At 42.8% G+C, this 19,044-nt stretch overlaps 1 protein-coding gene across 1 annotated transcript in view; it reads right to left on the minus strand.

Moving 5' to 3' along the window:
• Nucleotides 1–2,220: 2,220 nt before the first annotated feature.
• PSMB2 (proteasome 20S subunit beta 2) overlaps nucleotides 2,221–19,044 on the minus strand; it is a 39,365-nt gene continuing 22,541 nt past the window's right edge. Inside the window, exons 4-6 of the mRNA XM_053576734.1 lie at nucleotides 7,648–7,810; nucleotides 5,827–5,876; nucleotides 2,221–2,448 (exon numbers count right to left, since the gene is read on the minus strand). Coding sequence (XP_053432709.1) covers nucleotides 2,341–2,448; nucleotides 5,827–5,876; nucleotides 7,648–7,810 — 321 coding nt within the window. The 3' untranslated portion in view covers nucleotides 2,221–2,340. The remainder of the gene's footprint in view (nucleotides 2,449–5,826; nucleotides 5,877–7,647; nucleotides 7,811–19,044) is intronic.

Consider the following 19,044-nt stretch of genomic DNA (forward strand, 5'->3'; position numbering starts at 1 on the left):
GAGGTACTATGTTAACCATTTTACAGACGGGAAAATCAGAGGCAACACTGCCTGTGCTTTAGCAGTTGGACTCCACTGAGATCAGAATCACCTGCAGGGCTTTTAAAATAGCTATCTTAGCTTTCTTCTTCTAAGGCATTTACCTTTGGTGTATTAAATCTGATCCTAACTTGATGAGTCATGTTGGATCTACACAAAAAAACAAGAAACAAAAAACTCTCAATACTGTTAATATGAGTGTTATGATCTGTTGATAGTAGCTTAGAAGATAAATTTCATCTCAACCTATTTGTATGTGTAAGAGTAGCACAGATTGGATAAAGGACGCCTTACCTTCGTTGAATATCAACTAGCTTCTAAGTGTGGTTCCTACACTCCTGCAATAGCATCAGCTAGAAATTGAAATGCAAAATCTCAGGCCCCACCCTAAACATGCAAAAACCATGGGGGCAGGACCCAGTAATCTGTGTTTCAGTAAGCCCTATAGGAGGTTGAAAGTTTGAGAACCACAGCTCCAAAGAAACTTCAATCCAATGGTCCTCTAACATGATCAAAGATAAGAATTACTTCGGAAGCTTTCTAAAAAAGTCCTACTTAGGGCCAAACCGACTTGTTTGAGACAGGGTCTTGCTCCGTCACCCAGGCTAGAGTGCAATGGCATCATCATAGCTCACTGCAACCTCAAACTCCTGGGCCAAAGTGTTCCTCCTGTCTCAGCCTCCTGAGTAGATGGCTTGCAGGTGCCTACCACCATGCTTGGCTGATTTTCCTATTTTTATTTATTTACTTATTTATTTATTTTTTGTAGAGACAGAGTTTCACTTTATCGCCCTCAGTAGAGTGCCATGGCATCACACAGCTCACAGCAACCTCCAACTCCTGGGCCTAGGCCATTCTCCTGCCTCAGCCTCCCGAGTAGCTGGGACTACAGGCACACGCCACAACGCCCGGCTATTTTTTTTGTTGCAGTTTGGCCGGGGCTGGTTTGAACCCGCCACCCTCGGTATATGGGGCCGGTGCCCTGCTCACTGAGCCACAGGCGCCACCCTTATTTATTTATTTTTATTGAAACAGGGTCTCATTCTTGCTCAGGCTGGTCTCAAACTCCTGGCATCAAATAATCCTCCTACCTCAGCCTCACAAAGTGCCAAGAATACAGGCATGAGCCACCAAACTTGGCTGCCAGACCTACTTAGAATTTGGGGCTGCAACTTAATCACTGTATGCTAAAAAAGGAAACTCCCCAGGTAATTCTGATACCAAACATTTGGGTAAGAACCAGTTTCAGTGGCTTCAATCAAAAAATATCTCGATTGACTGGGCATGGTGCCTCACATCTGTAATCCTATCACTCTGGGAGGCCCAGGCAGGTGGATTGCCTAAGCTCATGGGTTTGAGACCAGCCTGAGCTAGAGTAAGACCTCATCCAAAAAATAGCCGTGCATTGTGGCGGGCACTTGTAGTCCCAGCTAATTGGGAGGCTGAGCCAAGAGAATCACTTGAGCCCAAGAGCTTGAGGTTGCTGTGAGCTGTGATGCCACAGCATTCTACCAAGAGTGACAAAGTAAGACTCTGTCTCAAAAAAAAAAAAAAAAAATCTACATTGTTCCCAAAATAGTAGGTTAAGAGTAAAATAGGTATCTGGTTAACTGCCCATTATACACCAAATTAATGAGATATCATGCAATTGTCAAAAAGAATAAGGTAGATGTATATGTACTGATATTAAAAAAAAAAAGCGTTAAAAGAAATAAGCAAATTTAGAACATTTTAAAATAATTTTTAAAGGGGATATGTGTCTATCTGTCTGTATGCATACTTTGTATAGGAACAGACTAACTCTTAAAAAGTAGATAAGAAATTAGTAGCTTTCTCTTGCTCCCTGCTCTCTCCTCTCTCCTCAACTTTCTTCCCCCTCTCTAATATAAAATGAACTTATACTTATTCCTAGGTCGAGTTTCCTCCAGAAAAGGAAGCAGATAATCAGATTACAGGGATGGGAGAGACATTGACATTAACCAGCAAGGTATATGGAAAGAGGTAGGTGAGAAGGAAGCTGGCCAGTGGAATAAAACATGGGGCTGTCAGCGCTAAATGGCACCAAGAGCATTCCCAAAGGGAAAGGGGCAGGAAGAAACACAGTCCTGGCAAAAGAGAATCCTCCCTCCAGTTTCTCAGGTGACAGCAGATAAACTGAGACCCAAACCAGACAACTCAGTTTATCCATATTCAGCTTTATTCTGAATTAACCATCTATCATGAGTGCATGTCAAAGAGTAGAAAAAAATAAAGAACCCCATCATAAAAAGTTCCCTGGCAAGTGGGAGGGAGGGCATGATGTTAGGAGCCCTGTTTGGGGAAGGAAATGTTGTCCAGGTCATGAATGCCACTTTTGTCAATGATTCGAACGCTGAAGGTTGGCAGATTCAGGATGAAACGCTTCTGGAGCTGCAAAAAGACATGAAGGGAATCAGTCAACAAATAATTATTGAGGACTAACTACATGCCAGGCTCTGTTCTAGGCACTGGGCGTATAAGCAGAAAAAAATAAACTGATATTCTTTCTTTCTTCTTCTTCTTTTTTTTTTTTTTTAAAGAAAGGGTTTTACTCTGTTGCCCAGGCTGGACCACAGTGGTGCAATTCAGTCCCAAGGAGTTAGGACAGCAGGCAAATACACATGCCCTGCTATTTTTTCTTTTTTTATAGAGATGGGAGACTCAGGTAAGTCAACTGGTAATAGAATGAGCCACTCCAGTGCTCCCTTCCCCATAGTCTGTTACCTATCGATCTGGTAAACACTGATTTTTTTTCTCTTCAAATGTCTTTTTTTTTGAGACAGAGTCTTATTATGTCACCCTCGGTACAGTGCTGTGGCATCACAGCTCACAACAACCTCAAACTCTTGGGTTTAAGCGATTCTCCTGCCTCAGCTTCCCAAGTAGCTGGGACTACAGATGCCTACCACAATGCCCGGCTATTTTTGGTTGCAGTTATCATTGTTGTTTAGCAGGCCTGGACCGGGCTTGAACGCACCACCTTCACTGTATGTGGCCAGCGCCCTACTCACTGAGCTACGGGCGCCGAGCCTCTTCAAATATCTTAAAATAAGCTAACAAGGAGTGATTGCCCTTTGACCAAAGCAGTGCACTCCCCAGTTCCACTTCCTTGTTCCAGTCACCATTATAAGGACCAGTGAGTATGTGTTTGTGTGTGCAGCTAGAGGGGTGGTGGGAAGACATCAACAGAACTGCTTTTGGAACAAACCCTGCTTCTGTCTCCTCCAATGCAGGCTCACCTATCTGAACACTCATAAAATTCTACCTGCAAGGCTGTTCCAAAGGTGCTGTGGACTATGTTCATAGAAGCTGACAGTCCCACCAACCTGGTTGGAGGTCACAGAGGAGTACAGCTGGGGGAAATCTTTGCTTCTGTGGCTACCCCTTTCTGGACACCTAACAAGACCTCCAGAGAGAAGACACAAAGCTCTCTACCTGCTCCCTTTGGAGCCTATCCCAGAAATGTCCACTTCCCCAGGCTTTAGCCCTCCCTCCCTGATTTCCATCCCCTCTGCCAACTGAGGACTCTAGCAACACCCATTCCATTTCCAGAGTCCTCTCATGGGGAATAAAGTCTCAAAAGCACTTGATATTCCAGTGGCTTCTTCCTGGCAGCCTCTTATAACACTGGGGCTACTTAATATGTCTCCTTATATGAATGGTTAAAAAAAGGAAGAGTTGGGCGGCGCCTGTGGCTCAGTCGGTAAGGCACCGGCCCCATATACCGAGGGTGGCGGGTTCAAACCCGGCCCCGGCCAAACTGCAACCAAAAAATAGCCGGGCGTTGTGGCGGGCGCCTGTAGTCCCAGCTACTCGGGAGGCTGAGGCAAGAGAATCGCTTAAGCCCAGGAGTTGGAGGTTGCTGTGAGCTGTGTGAGGCCACGGCACTCTACTGAGGGCCATAAAGTGAGACTCTGTCTCTACAAAAAAAAAAAAAAAAAAAAGAAAGAGTTTGGCTTGGTGCCTGTAGCTCAGAACTGGTGGGTTCAAATCTGGCCCAGGCCTGCCAAATAACAATGACAACTACAACCAAAAAATAGCTAGGAGTTGGGGTGGGGGGCACCTATAGTCCCAGCTACTTGGGAAGCTGAGGCAAGAGAATCATTTAAGGCCAGGAGTTTGAGGTTGCTGTGAGCTGTGATGCCATGGCACTCTACCCAGGGTGACAGCTTGAGACTCTGTCTCAAAAAAAGAAAAAAAAAAAAAAAGAACAAAACAAACAAACATAGCCTTATGGAAGAAGCAAACTACATTACTTTCTTTTTATTTATTTATTTATTTATTTATTTATTTGAGACATAGTCTCACTCTGCTGCTCAGGGGTTGAGTGCTATAGTATCATCACAGCTCACAGCAACCTCAAACTCCTGGGTTGGAGTAATCCTCCTGCCTCAGCCTCCTGAGTAGCTGAGACTACAGGTGCCCACTATAATGCCTGGCTAGTTTTTCTATTTTTAGTACAGATGGGGTCTCGCTCTTGCTCAGGCTGGTTCTCAAACTCCTGAGCTCAAGCAATCCACCTGTCTTAGCCTCTCAAAGGATTATAGCCATGAGCCACTATACCCAGCCTCAAACTACATTACTTTCAAAGTTCCCACCTCCTCCCAGCCCCCACTCTCTCACTAGACCAAGCATTCAAGTTTATCCTCAGGCAATAAGAACAGTAAAAGAATTAAAAAGTCTAATGGGGCTGCTTGTTGACCTCCTCATCCTTCTGTCACACCTAGAGCCTTTGATTCTAAGGAGTAGTACTGGAATGGGCGTGGTCTGTTCCTGGTCTCATAAACCAAAGGCTACTCTCTCCTTCTGCCAGAGCTTCCTAGTTGCTTTCTACATTCTCCTGAATTCTCAGGGAAGGCTTTTCTCTCCAGATTACAAGGACTCATGCACTGCTTATAGACCAAATAGTATGGCAATTACAGATGGCACAAGAATAGAGCAGGTATAAAGTCTAGGTCAGGCATCCTCAAACTTTTTAAACAGAGGGCCAATTCCCTGTCCCTCAGACCGTTGGAAGGCCGGACTATAGTTGAATGGGGGAGTACATAGATAGTAATCTCCTTTTTAAATTTTTTATTTATTTTTTCTTCGTAGAGACAGAGTCTTGCTGTGTTGCCCAGGTTGGTCTCCAACTCCTGGCCTCAAGAAATCCTCCTGTCGGCTCAGCGCCTGTGGCTCAAGTGGCTAAGGCGCCAGCCACATACACCTGAGCTGGCGGGTTGGAATCCAGCCTGGGCCCGCCAAACAACAATGACAACTGTAAACCAAAAAATAGCCCGGGCGTTGTGGCGGGCGCCTATAGTCCCAGCTACTTGGGAGGCAGAGGCAAGAGATCGTTTGAGCCCAGGAGTTTGAGGTTGCTGTGAGCTGTTATGCCATAGCACTCTACCCAGAGCGACAGCCTGAGGCTCTGTCTCAAAAAAAAAAAAAGAAATCCTCCTGTCTTAGCCTAGTAGTAATCTGTTTTTTAACCAAGTTTCCCAGATGATTCTTATACATACTAAAATTTAAGAACTACTGGTCCGGATGAACCAGAAAGAAAAGTAATTAAATTATAAAACTGCCATTGATGAGGAGGTGATTCATAAGAGAAAAATAAGCTTGTCACCCACACCAGACTCTGTCCCTGGTAACAACTTCACATCTGGTCAGTGGGTATTTACTACACCTCCTGGCAAGGATCAGAAGAAATGCAACTAAGGAACAGGAACAATGCTGGCAAAAAGAGAAGCAAAACATTCCTTTTAGGGTCCCATGGGAGGTACTCACCTCTTCCAGACATTTCCTAAGGAGCTCCACTGCCTTCTCACGTGAGATAGCTGAAAAGAGAACCCAGAGACCATGCGCTCAGGTACCATCATTAAGTCCAACTCTCAGCAACTTTTGACTAAGTTTCAAACTTCTTTAGGTCTGAATGCCACATAATTTGAAAAGGCAAAAAATGCTTTGCCTTCTACCCTACAACAAACTTATTCCATATGCAGTTGAGGGTGCCCCAGACCCAGCGCTCCGGCAGCCACAAGCCATTGCAAATTGATTTGCTACAGAGAAGGGTAAGCATGATGGAATTCTGCCTCCCCTGGCCAGGGCTGCCTCTGAAGAAGTCCAGCAGCCTGCCTCTCTCTTTCATAGCCCACCCACTCCAGCCCCCTTTAGTCCAAGGCTTTAATCAATTACATCTGCTCTAGCCAGCTGTAAATCAGGGATGTGGGACGGGAGGGTGGGGGAGAGTGGGGTGGTGGTGGTGGTGGTGGTGTGGGGGTCGGGGGAGGCAGGGCCAGAATTTTACCCTTACTTTCTTAGCTGGGTCTCAGTTTAACAATGGGCAGAGAATTCACAGGACAGGGATAAAACTCTCCTAAAACAGGAGTCAGAGGGCATGGGAAACTGAAATGACATATTATGCAGTTATGCTTCCAGGGTCATTAGTGGTTATTTTGGTGGTAAATCATCTGTATTACTGACAGATGCCGAATCCAGAAAGTCACCAGGAGGCCAGGCTAATTCTTCTCAGGATGTGGCCTGGAGCTCTATCATGGCCAAGGTTGAGTGAGAGGGCAGCACCAAAAAGGAATGAACATTCCAGATTCTTACGACACCAACAGGGAGAATGGAATGTAAGGAGAGAAGTGGTTATCCGTGCTACATCTTCTTTTTTTTGTTTTTTTAAAGGGATGAGGTCTCACTCTTGCTCAGGCTGGTCTATAAATAACTCCTGACCTCAAGCAATAGCACTCCCACCTGGCCTCCCAGTGCAGAGATGACAGGTGTAACCCACTGGGCCAGGCCTGTGCTGTATCTATAGTCTATGAAAGATATGAATCTCAAGTGCCTGAAGATGATATTGGGATTGGGGTCAGAGAAGACAAAACAGCACAAAAGCATCCTTCTGTCTGAAGATTTGCCAAACTGACAGTTTATGGACAAGCAGAGAGACAGCTTTTTCTTACAAAAGGGAGTAACCATTAGGTGGTAAAAGGGCAGGGCCCAGATTTGTAGCCTTAAAGGCTTTTATATTTAAGCAAAGAAACTCCCATTCATTATGCTGGGGACCTGTTTATCGTCACAAGTTTAAAAGTACATAGTTACTTGTTTTACTCATCTATTCTTTTTTTTTTTTTTTTTTTGCAGTTTTTGGCTGGGGCCAGGTTTGAACCTGCCACCTCCAGTATAAGGGGCCAGCGCCTTACTCCTTGAACCTCAGGCACTGCCCCTCATCCATTCTTAAGTAAGCATCTAGGCAGAGCAAAATGAATGAAAAAACTCTTGTAACTGAAGAATTACAGAATCTAATACAAATGTTTTACTCACTATGACATCTAATATAACCCCCCCTTTAAAACAAAACCTAGCTTTAGAGATATGCAATATCTCATTTTGGCTGGCAAAAAAGGGGGATTTTTATCAACTTTTCTAAGACCCTACTGACCACAGGAGAGAGAAGCTTTCAGACAGCACCCACTGTGCTTCTTGGACAGCATCCATCCCTTACTCAAGCCCTGGCCACCTAACTTCAAGGGTGGACAAAACTGGGAAGGAGCTGAGGGCAGGGCTCTGCCACTGGTCCCTACCTAGAGTGCTGCTACTTACTTGGTGTGTAGTATCGGTCCAGGATACTGAGAGTCAGGAAGGCACCATAACCATGAGCCGCAAAAGGGGCCTTGGCCAAGGCTGCTAGGTAGTCCATGTAGTACAGCGCTGGCCCCTCATGCTCATCATAGCCAGCCAAGAGGAGGTTCACATGATATGGGGTCTGCAAAAGAAAGACATGATAAAATAAGGACCAAAGCAGAGCACCTATATCTTTCCATGGCAAATGGGAATATTCTGACTCTTGCTGAGAAAGAAAATATTAGCTGCAAATGAGTAAATCACAATGAAAGTAAAAATGTAGGGAAATCTGGAGGACCTGGAATAAGGTTAGAGGTAAGGGGAGGTTGGCTTGTTTTCTTTCAACAGAAAGGTATTTGAAGTACTTTCATTAGGCATGTGAAAAGCTGCTTTCTTCTTAAAGCCTAAGGACAAGAAGCTGTACAAAAATGCTTTAAAGGCAAAGCATGGGGGCTCTTGTGTCATCCCTAATTGTTGAAACCAACAAACACAATTCTGAAAGTGTCAGGCCACAGAATGAGAAAGCAGCAGCTACAAGCACATCAAACAAAATAAATCAGCTCAGTCTGGGCATATGGGACAAAATATCAAATGATAAACTCTATACCCAGTTAAAGAAACAACTTGTGGGGCGGCGCCTGTGGCTCAGTGGGCAGGGCACTGGCCCCATATACCGAAGGTGGCAGGTTCAAACCCGGGCCTGGCCAAATGGCAAACAAAAAATAGCCGGGCATTGTGGCGGGTGCCTATAGTCCCAGCTACCCGGGAGGCTGAGACAAGAGAATTGCCTAAGCCCAGGAGCTGCAGGTTGCCGTGAGCTGTGATGCCACAACCCTCTACTGAGGGTGATAAAGTGAGATTCTGTCTCTAAAAACAACAATAACAACAACAACTTATGAGGTGGGGAAGGATAGTAGGTTTCAAAGACTTAAGTCAAGTCACTAGACTTAGGATGGCGCCTGTGGCTCAAAGGAGTAGGGCATCGGCTCTATATCTGGAGGTGGCCGGTTCAAACCTAGCTCCGGCCAAAAACTGAAAAAAAAAAAAAAAAAAAAAAAAAAAAAGTCACTAGACTTTTAATAAAGAAGGTCCACAAACACAAAAAACACAGTAACTTTTAAAGAATTATAGCTTTATGTAATATTATAAGGTTCTAATAATAAGGTTCCCCTAAGATAATTAAAAGGTAATTTTTTAGCCAGGTACAGCATCTCACACCTATAATCCCAGCACTCTGGGAGGCAGAGGTGAAAGGACTGCTTGAGATCAAGAGTTCAAAACCAACCTGAGCAAGAATAAGAACTCCTCTCTATAAAAAATAGAAAACTCAGCCAGCAATTGTGGCAGGCTCCCTACTACTTGGGAGCTACACTAGCCCCTGCTCCTTGGAAGGCTGAGGCAGAGAAGACTGCTTGAACCCAAGGGCTTGAAGTTTCTGTGAGCTAGGCTGAAGCCCTGGTACTCTAGCCCAGGCAATAGAACAAGACTCTATCCCCCCACATCCCCCAAAGCAATTTTTACTGAGAAAAAAAATCCTATAACTTGGATTTATAGGCATCCTTTTTTGATATTACCTGCAAGTCTACAAACACAAATTATTATAGAACTTTGACTAAGTCTACCTTGCTCCTTAGCTCTAAATGGATGATTTTTTTTTCTCCACACAAGCAGAGACATTTACCACATTAAATTCAGTCTGTCTATGCCCCTAGGCATCAATGGTGGAACTCCTGTTTTATATTATATGGCTTCCTTTCTCTCTGCAGCATGTGTTTTTCCTCTTGTGTTTCCTTCAATGGGTAGTAAGCAGGCTTTGCCTATGGATATGTGCCCATCCCTAAACTTACGTATATGTTTGATTAAATGTACATTAAATGACACGCCATATAAGCATGAAGTAGTAACAGCTAATGGTCCTAAAAGTGACATTTTACATTCTTTGAACACTGATAAACATAGCACTTGGCAGCCTGAAGAACCTCATGTTATATACTTGTTTCCTAACATCTGGAGATTACAGAGTAAATCTATAACCTACAAACAAGTTTCTGCCTTGGGGACAGAATAGTGGACAATCTCAAAGGAATGAGAATTGACCAGTAATAGCCACAATTCTGAGAAAATAACTGCATTTCCCAGTGAGTACTCTGTCAAGCTCTGAATTCTGAGTGTCTATGACCACCTTCTTACTAAACCTGACTTTAGGCCAGACTTTTAACCCTTATGAGCTTCTGATTTTTTATGTGTAATTGGGTTAATTATTCCTTCTCCTTTCTGTCTCCTAGGAGTATGGTAAGAAAAAAAGTATTAGAGATGAAGCATCTCAAACTCTGGAATAAAAGATGCCTCGCCAATTCCTAGTGTATTAACTACATACCAGTATCCTTTTTTTTTTTTTTTTTTTTGTAGAGACAGAGTCTCACTCTATGGCCCTCGGTGGAGTACCGTGGCCTCACACAGCTCACAGCAACCTCCAACTCCTGGGCTTAAGTGATTCTCTTGCCTCAGCCTCCCAAGCAGCTGGGACCACAGGCGCCCGCCACAACGCCCGGCTATTTCTTGGTTGCAGTTTGGCCGGGGCTGGGTCCGAACCCGCCACCCTCGGCATATGGGGCCGGCGCCCTACCGACTGAGCCACAGGCGCCGCCCCAGTATCCTTTTAATAGCTTGCCATTTTAAACAGCAAAACACCTGTTTAAATTAGCTAGAGATTATATATACATACACACATACCATAAAATATATATGTGTAACTAATAGCTTTTTCTTCTTTTTTTAGAAAATATCTGAAAACAGTACTGTAAAATCTGGCAGACAGGATACTGTGGTGTTCTTACAGTTAAAATTGGGGGATGTGGGAGGAGATGAGAGAAGAGAGAGAGAGAGAAAGAAAAGCAAAGGAATTCTAACTGGTTTCCCTCCCCAAGAGAATTAATAATATAGTATTTTACCTATCATAAAATAAGTTAATCGATTTTTTCTTTTTTGGTTGATAAGAGGATAACTCTTCTCTACTCACTAGCCAGAACAACCACTGTATGGTTAACCAAAACAACTGTATCAAGTTAAATAATGACATATTAAGGGCTCACCCAGGTACCACAAGAGGCTTTTTTTTTTTGGCCAGGGCTGCGTTTGAACCCGCCACCTCCGGCATATGGAACCGGCGCCCTACTCCTTGAGCCACAGGCGCCGCCCTACCACAAGAGGCTTTAACCAGGAGAATCCAGATCTTGCCCATAATGCTGTGAGATTAAATTGTTTTTTTTTTTGTTTGTTTGTTTTTTTGTGTGATTTTTTGGCCGGGGCTGGGTTTGAACCCGCCACCTCTGGGATATGGGACCGGTGCCCTACTCCTTGAGCCACAGGCGCCGCCCTGATTAAATTGTTTTTAAAAAAAATAATGTTACTTAATAAACCACTACCAGAAGATTTTACATGAAATTCTACGTCAACTGAATTCCAGAAGGAAACTGTATTCCTTAATTGGTCTATGTAGTATTATTTATTTATGCTTAAGCAGCTGACACACACACACTCTCACCAAAGTTGGTTTTCAGAAGCTACAACTTGTGGTACAGAAGATAACTCACAAATTATTGTGTGACTTCAAATTACCAACTTGTGCATGTGTGAGATGCTTAAGCATAAATAAATGGTGTTATCTAGACTAATTAAATCAATACATCTGTGTAACAACCTGCAGTTTCTGAAATTCTTCTGACAATGCCCCATGAAAGATCTCTGGCTCACACGAGTTTCTTAAATTTCAAACAAATTCTTTCATACTGTCACTCTCATACTCCTCTAAGAGTTGTGGTATTCAAAGTAACAAACATGGTTACAGATGTTTTGTTACATTCCCTCATGATTCATGGAATGAATGATGAGATAAATTCCAAGCATTCCAATTTTGCACTATTTTTACAGCATACACAAGTGTGACTGCTGTGGTGTATTAAGGAAAAAACTTAGCATGTAATACATAACATAGTTATTCAAATATATATGCTGATTATAAACTCTATGAAGGCAGGACTCTGGCTTGCTCCATGAGATACAAGCATATAGTATGTGCTCACTAAAGATCTGCTGAATCAATAATAATCACACCACAAAGCATTACACTTTTTTTTTTTTTTTAAAGACAGAGTCTCATGTTGTCGCCCTCGGTACAGGGCTATAGCATCACAGCTCACAGCAACCTCCAGCTCTTGGGCTTAGGCAATTCTCCTGCCTGAGCCTCCCGAGTAGTTGGGACTACAGGCGCCTGCCATAATGCCCAGCTATTTTTTGTTGCAGTTTGGCCCGGGCCGGGTTCGAACCTGTCACCCTCAGTATATGAGGCACCCCACTCACTGAGCCAGAAGCGCCACCCGAGACAGAGTTTTTTGAGACAGTCTCACTTTGTCATCCTTGGTAGAGTGCCATAGCTTCACAGCTCACAGCAACCTCTACCTCTTCAGTTTAAGCGATTCTCTTGCCTCAGCCTCCTAAGGCAAGAGCATTACACGTTTTAATATATATGTTGCTAGTGTCTAGTATCACAAGAAAACATTAAGAAAATCACTAAACAAATGTCAGAAAGAGATAACTCTGACCACTCAGTAGAAGAAGCTCAATCAATTGCCAGTATCGCTAAGAATGCAAATTTATTGCTGCTTTTTGCTAGGTTCTGGGTTATTCTCTTTCTACTTGCCTCTAGACACAAGTTGCTAAATAAAGAAAAGCTTACAGGCTATGGCTCAAGGAGTAGGGCGCTGGCCCCACGTGCCGGAGGTGGCAGGTTCAAACCCAGCCCCAGCCAAAAACTGCAAAAAAAAAGAAAAAGAAAAAGAAAAGCTTACAACACAGATGAGGCATTCATAACTGAACAAAGAAGAGACCAACAGCATAAATGAGCATCTCAGGAAGAAATACCTGGGCTATGCGTGAGTTTAGAAAAGTCAGTCACTTAATCTCTCTGAATTTTAATGTTCTCATCTAAAACATGGGAGAATGCCTACTATACATGGGCTGCTGCAGTGAGGATACAAAGAGATAATGCATGTAAATGATAAGCATACTGCATAAATCATAGTAAAGACTGGATAAATTACAAGTATTAGTAGGGAAACATAATTATCTATGAAGTGTCCATGAAATAAACAGTACAAGTACTTAGGCGTAGCCTGACTACCTCTGGTACTGACATACAAGAGAAACTCTTTATACAGGTACACCGAGGAATGTTTTTACAGAGTCCAGCGTGCCATCTGACACGTGGTAGAAAAGCAGTAAATGATAATTTCCTCCTCTGTCATTCCAGGACAAAAGAAGAGCACTAAGGTAATGGTATTTACTGTCACAAGCATCCATATTAGACACTTAGAGCATTATGGTCAACCCATCCTAGCCCCTCAAAAAAAAGATCTTTACCCCAATTGGAAAGTAAATCAACATGAAGTACCTTCCCATACAGATATGTCCGTCCTGAGGGTCAAACTTCACTTTCTAGATACTTTTTCATCAGTTCTCTTCCTTCCTATGATTAGTATTAACGTGTTTAAGAATTTGCCTAATTATTCTGGGGAAGTACAAACACTAATCAATAACAACAGAACTTCCAGGAACTCTTTTTTTTTTGTAGAGACAGAGTCTCACTTTATGGCCCTCTGTAGAGTGCCGTGGCCTCACACAGCTCACAGCAACCTCCAACTCCTGGGCTTAAGCGATTCTCTTGCCTCAGCCTCCCGAGCAGCTGGGACTACAGGCGCCCGCCACAACGCCCGGCTATTTTTTTTTTTTTTGGTTGCAGTTTGGCCGGGGCTGGGTTTGAACCTGCCACCCTCGGTATATGGGGCCGGCGCCTTACCAACTGAGCCACAGGCACCGCCCCAGGAACTCTCTTTACAAAGAATCTTTTACAAAGATTACTGGGAATCTTTTACAATGTAACCTCTATTCTGTGTATGATATAATCTAGCCTTTGGTTGTTTCCACTATTCTGTTTAGACTGCACATTTAAGTAATAACATAAAGTTTTGAGGCCCCCAAAGGAAGAACTGTAACTTACCTGAATAGGTATCTTCCACAGCAAAGGCAAAGACCGAATATTATATAGCAGTTCTGAATTAATCCAAACATTTAAATGACCTATAAGTGAATCCAAACATTTAGCTAAGATACTCTTTGCCCAATGGCCTTGAGTAGCAAGGGTTTACAGTACAAATGTCAACACAATTAAAGTTGTGTCTAATTGATATATAAAGAAAAATTTTTAAATGAACTACCCCGGGAACTCAAAATGAATTCTAGCCTCTAGAATAAGATACTACCAAAATTGTGCCTTTTAACAGAAGTTGGTGAGGAGAACTAGACAAATTATTTATTTCCTCCCTTAACAAGCACATAATATACGCTTATTTTTACAGTGATCAGCTTTAGGTTGTTTTGAGATCTCCTCATCTATACAACAGGGGCTATAAAAGTACCCACCATTATAAGGTTGTGATATGGTTTAAAAATCCATGTTAAGTGCTCAGTGCAACACCTGATATATTGTAATAATACAAATTGACTATTAATCACTATTAATGCCACCACCAGCATCATTTTTAAAATTTTACTGTATTATCAACATTTGACTAGAGAAGAAGATTAAGAAGATATACCACAGAGAGCAAAAAAAAAAAAAAGTCTAATATATTTTTGGTTGCTAAAAGAGATAAAATTTGAGACAGAGGAATTAGCCAATAAGCACATCTCTGATATACTTCTTCCCAGGACTGAAATAGACTTGAGTATCTCTGAGCCTCTGAGCCCTGCAGAACTAAGATCCGTTCCACTGTGGACTCCTGTATCTTCAGGGAGTGGGGGGTGGAAACACACACACAAAAACACACACTTTCCTTAAGTTACATAGACTGTTTCTCTCTCTCCAATTCTTGTATAGTCTTTTCTTACAAAAAAGAAACACTGTAGTGACTAAGAAAAGTGTGAAAATTCCATAAATTTTACAGCTAAGGAGAATAGTTGTGATAAATACATTGAAACAACAAAATCAGTGACAAGAATCTGGGCGGTGACAAGCAGCGGTGTGACATCTGGCGGAAGCCAAAGTCACAGCAAGGGGGAGAGAGGTGGCGTGAGGAAGCATCCTGCCGAGCGTGGACACAGAAAAAGAGAGGAATTGACAGTCTTCCTTTGGAGCCAGGCCAGCCTTTGGCACCTCTAATTGAATAGGACGACATTGCTATGAGTGCGGTGCCTTGGAGAACAGTGCAGTTTCTTTTTTGATGTACTGCACCTTCGACTGTTAAGGACATGTGCTACATACTTCCATTCCTGGTGGGTCAGAAATTTAGGAGAGCAGAACCACCATCGAGCCAAAAGAGTCTCTCTAGAGATAAGGGTTCTAATAAACAGACTTCTAATATACTAAACAGAGACCAGACTTTGAAAGGAACAGTGCACCTGCTATTTCTTTTAGACCAGCCAATTATCAAAGCTGGCCAAAATTCCATCTTTGGTACTGAGAGTATTTCACAAAAATGCAGGTTATAGGCTTGGAAGGGCTCAAAAGTTTAGCCAGCATCCCTTTCACAAACATGGAGACTAAAGTTCAAAAAGGAGATAGTAACTTTCCTTAAACCACACAGATAATTAGCATCAAGACTCAGAACCAGAATTCAGGCTTCCAAGCTGCAAGTTTTGCATGTTTTCCCAGAAAACCATGCTGCCCCTACAAAATAGAAATGAGTGTGAAACTATGAATCAGTATGTTAATGTCAATTTCACACTCAAATATTTCAGAACGTACTATTTACATACAGCACATATTGTTCTCAATTTCACTTATGACATCCCATATGACCAATGATTTTAAGTGTTTAAAAATCTTTTGAGACAGGGTCTTTCTGTTGCCCAGGCTGGAGTACAGTGGCTGTTCACAGGTGCAGTCATAAAGTACTACAGCCTCAAACAAGTAGACTCAAGTTTTCCTCCTGCCTCAGTCTCCCGAGTAAGCTGTGGTTACAGGTGTGTGCCACTCTGCTTGGTTAATATTTTAAGTTTTAAAAGAATAGGTTTACGGGCGGCACCTGTGGCTCAGTCGGTAAGGCGCCAGCCCCATATACCGAGGGTGGCGGGTTCAAACCCGGCCCCGGCCGAACTGCAACCAAAAAATAGCCGGGCGTTGTGGCGGGCGCCTGTAGTCCCAGCTACTCGGGAGGCTGAGGCAAGAGAATCGCTTAAGCCCAAGAGTTGGAGGTTGCTGTGAGCTGTGTGATGCCATGGCACTCTACCAAGGGCCATAAAGTGAGACTCTGTCTCTACAAAAAAAAAAAAGAATAGGTTTAATACCATACAATTGTAACTCCTCTACAGGGTCTAAAACTATGTAATTTATGTAGTAGGTATTCAATAGATATCCATGATGATAAATAGATAGTAACACCTTAATTGCTTTACCAATGCCTAATTTTTCAACTTCATTAATTGTTATTTTTATATACTGATGCTCTGAGCTCTGAACTGGAACCTTGTTTCCAAGAACCAACAAAATTTATGCTTTGGGTGAGTTTGGTGGCATACCTTTAAAATTTCAATTTTGCCATTGTACCTGAATTGGAATTCACTATTTCAAACACTTGAAAAAATCCTCAAGGGTATTAGCAACTTCCAATTACTGTAACCTAAGTACTTTCTCTAGTTCTTTTTTTTTTTTTTTTGGCCGGGGATGGGTTTGAACCCACCACCTCCAGCATATGGGGCCGGCGCCCTACTCCTTTGAGCCACAGGCACCGCCCTACTTTCTCTAGTTCTAAAAGATTATAGCTCTACAGAGGGGGAAGATGGTAGGGGAGAAGTACCTATTCCTAAAGTCTAAGCAATATGGAATAATTTGTACCCTGATTTTATTCCTCTTGCTTATATTATTATTTCTTTCTTTCTTTCTTTTTTTTTTTTTGAGAGGAGTCTCACTCTGTCACTCTGGTTAGAGTGCCCTGGCATTCATCACAGCTCACAGCAACCTCAAACTCTTAGGCTCAACCAATCCTCCTGCCTCAGCCTCCCAAGTAGGTGGGACTACAGGAGCCCGCCACAATGCCCTATTTTATTTTATTGTAGTTGTCATTGTTGTTTAGCAGGCCCAGGTTGGGCTTGAACCCACCAGCCCTGGTGTATGTGGCTGGTGCCATAACCACTGAGCTACAGGAGCTGAGCCAAGTTTTTCTATTTTTAGTATTGATGGGATCTCACTCTTGCTCAGGCTGGTCCCAAAGTTCTGAGCTCAAGCAATCCACCTGCCTCAGCCTCCCAGAGTGCTAAGATTACAGGTGTGAGCCATCACACCCAGCCCCTATACTCATTTTTAAGAAAACCCATGAGTAGATTCAATCTCTTTTAGCCTTAAATAAAAAAGCACATAGTTTACAAAAGGCTTCAACCAAATCTCATGAGAGGTCTCTAGGGCTATAACATGGGATAATTATGAACTCAGGCAGATCAGCCAAATAACTTCATTTCTGCATCCAGAGTGTGAATAAATGTAGTAAGTATTTATTTGCCATTTGAAAATGGAAGTGTAGATCTGGAATGAGCTCACAAGGTAGGTGTGGACAGGGAGGATGCCCTGTAAAGGAAAAGAAACATGGAGAAACATGGAATGTTTAGGGACTGGTGAACATGGGACATATAACCCTGGAGAATTAGGTGATTTCAGCAGGAAGCAGAAACAAACTGGATGATAGAAAATGGGATGATATTGCCATTGGCCTCCTAGACAAAAAGAGTATGAACAGCAGTATGTGCACCATGGAGGAGCTAATGAAAATTTACCATTGCCATCCCTCTGCTAATCCAAGCCTTTTCTCACTGACTTAGGACATTGGTTAATTGATGCCAAGGAACACTCATGTCTCAGGATTGACATTTCACTGTTCCCGTCATTTTTCCCTTCTCTTTAAATAGATTTTTAGATGGAAGGAGATATGAGATATATTTAGAAGGTAGAACAAACAGGACTTCATAACTAGAAGAATAGAAGAGGCGAGGAAGAAAGAGGAGTTAAGGTGGAAGTGGTGCGCAAATCTAAGCTCATCTTGGACCCAATAAGCCCAATTAGGGTTGTCCAGAGACAGAAAGGGAAAACAGTATATAACTAAAGTCAGGAGACTGAATGAAGAACCAGTTAAGGAGATTTTATTTACTAAACATATATACTCTCACATTCATATGTAGAAAACAGTGAAGAAAGCTCACAGGACATGATGGCAGAGTATTATTCCTAGGTTGTCATGAAAGCAAGCACAAAGAATATGAGGGTGACCTATGTATGGGAAAGTGGAGTAGGGGAAAATAACAGAAAAAATGTCTAGGATAAATGCTGGGCAGAGTTTAAAAGCTATCAATTAAGAGCTAGCCATGGCCAGGCATAGTGGCTCATGCCTAAAGCTCAGGAGTTTGAGAGTAGCCTGAGCAAGAGCTAGACCATCTCTACTAAAAATAGAAAAATTAAAGGCCAGGTATGTGGCTCACACCTGTAATCCTAGCACTCTGAGAGGCCGAGACGGGTGGATTGCCTGAGCTCACAGGTTCGAGACCAGCCTGAGCAAGAGCAAGACCCCATCTCTAAAAAAAAAAACAGGCGTTGTGGCGGGTGCTTATAGTCCCAGCTACTCAGGAGGATGAGGCAAGAAAAGTGCTTGAGCCCAAAAGTTTGAGGTTGCTGTGAGCTATGATGGCACAGCGCTCTGAGGATGACAAAGTGAGAATCTGTCTCAAAAAAAATAAAAAAAATAAAAGAAAAATTAACCAGTTGTGGTGTGCCAATGTAGTTCCAGCTATTCCAGAGGCTGAGGCAGGAGGATCTCTTAAGCCCAGGAGTTTGAGGTTGCTGTGAGCTATGACACCATGGCACTCTAACCTGGGGAATAGAGCGAGGGTGTCTCAGGAGAAAACAAAACAAAACAAACAAAAAGAAACAAGCTAGCCATGTTGGGATGTAGGCATGTTCAGGGGAACATGACCAGCAAGGTGGTGGAAAGAGCAAAGGTGGAGAGAGACACAAGACAAAACTCATAGTAGGTTAGGGTTCTGTTAGCCACAACTGCCACTCAAGGAGAACAAAAAGATAAGGAGTTGGAAGTTGAAAACAGTTTCCTCTTGATCCTGTCACTGAAAAAAGTACAAGTTTCCACTGAACAAAATCAGAATGCAGGTGGTCCCGGGTTACAGATGCCAATACATTCCTGACCATGCCTTTAGGCCTGATTTATTACGAAACTTGGCTCCCTCATGAGTGGTATATATATGGCAATAACAACACAGTACTATTAATAGCTCATATGTGGTAATAATACAGCATAAAACTGTAATAACAGTTCTCCCATA

This window comes from Nycticebus coucang, chromosome 22 (assembly GCF_027406575.1).
Source record: "Nycticebus coucang isolate mNycCou1 chromosome 22, mNycCou1.pri, whole genome shotgun sequence".
Lineage (NCBI taxonomy): Eukaryota > Metazoa > Chordata > Mammalia > Primates > Lorisidae > Nycticebus > Nycticebus coucang.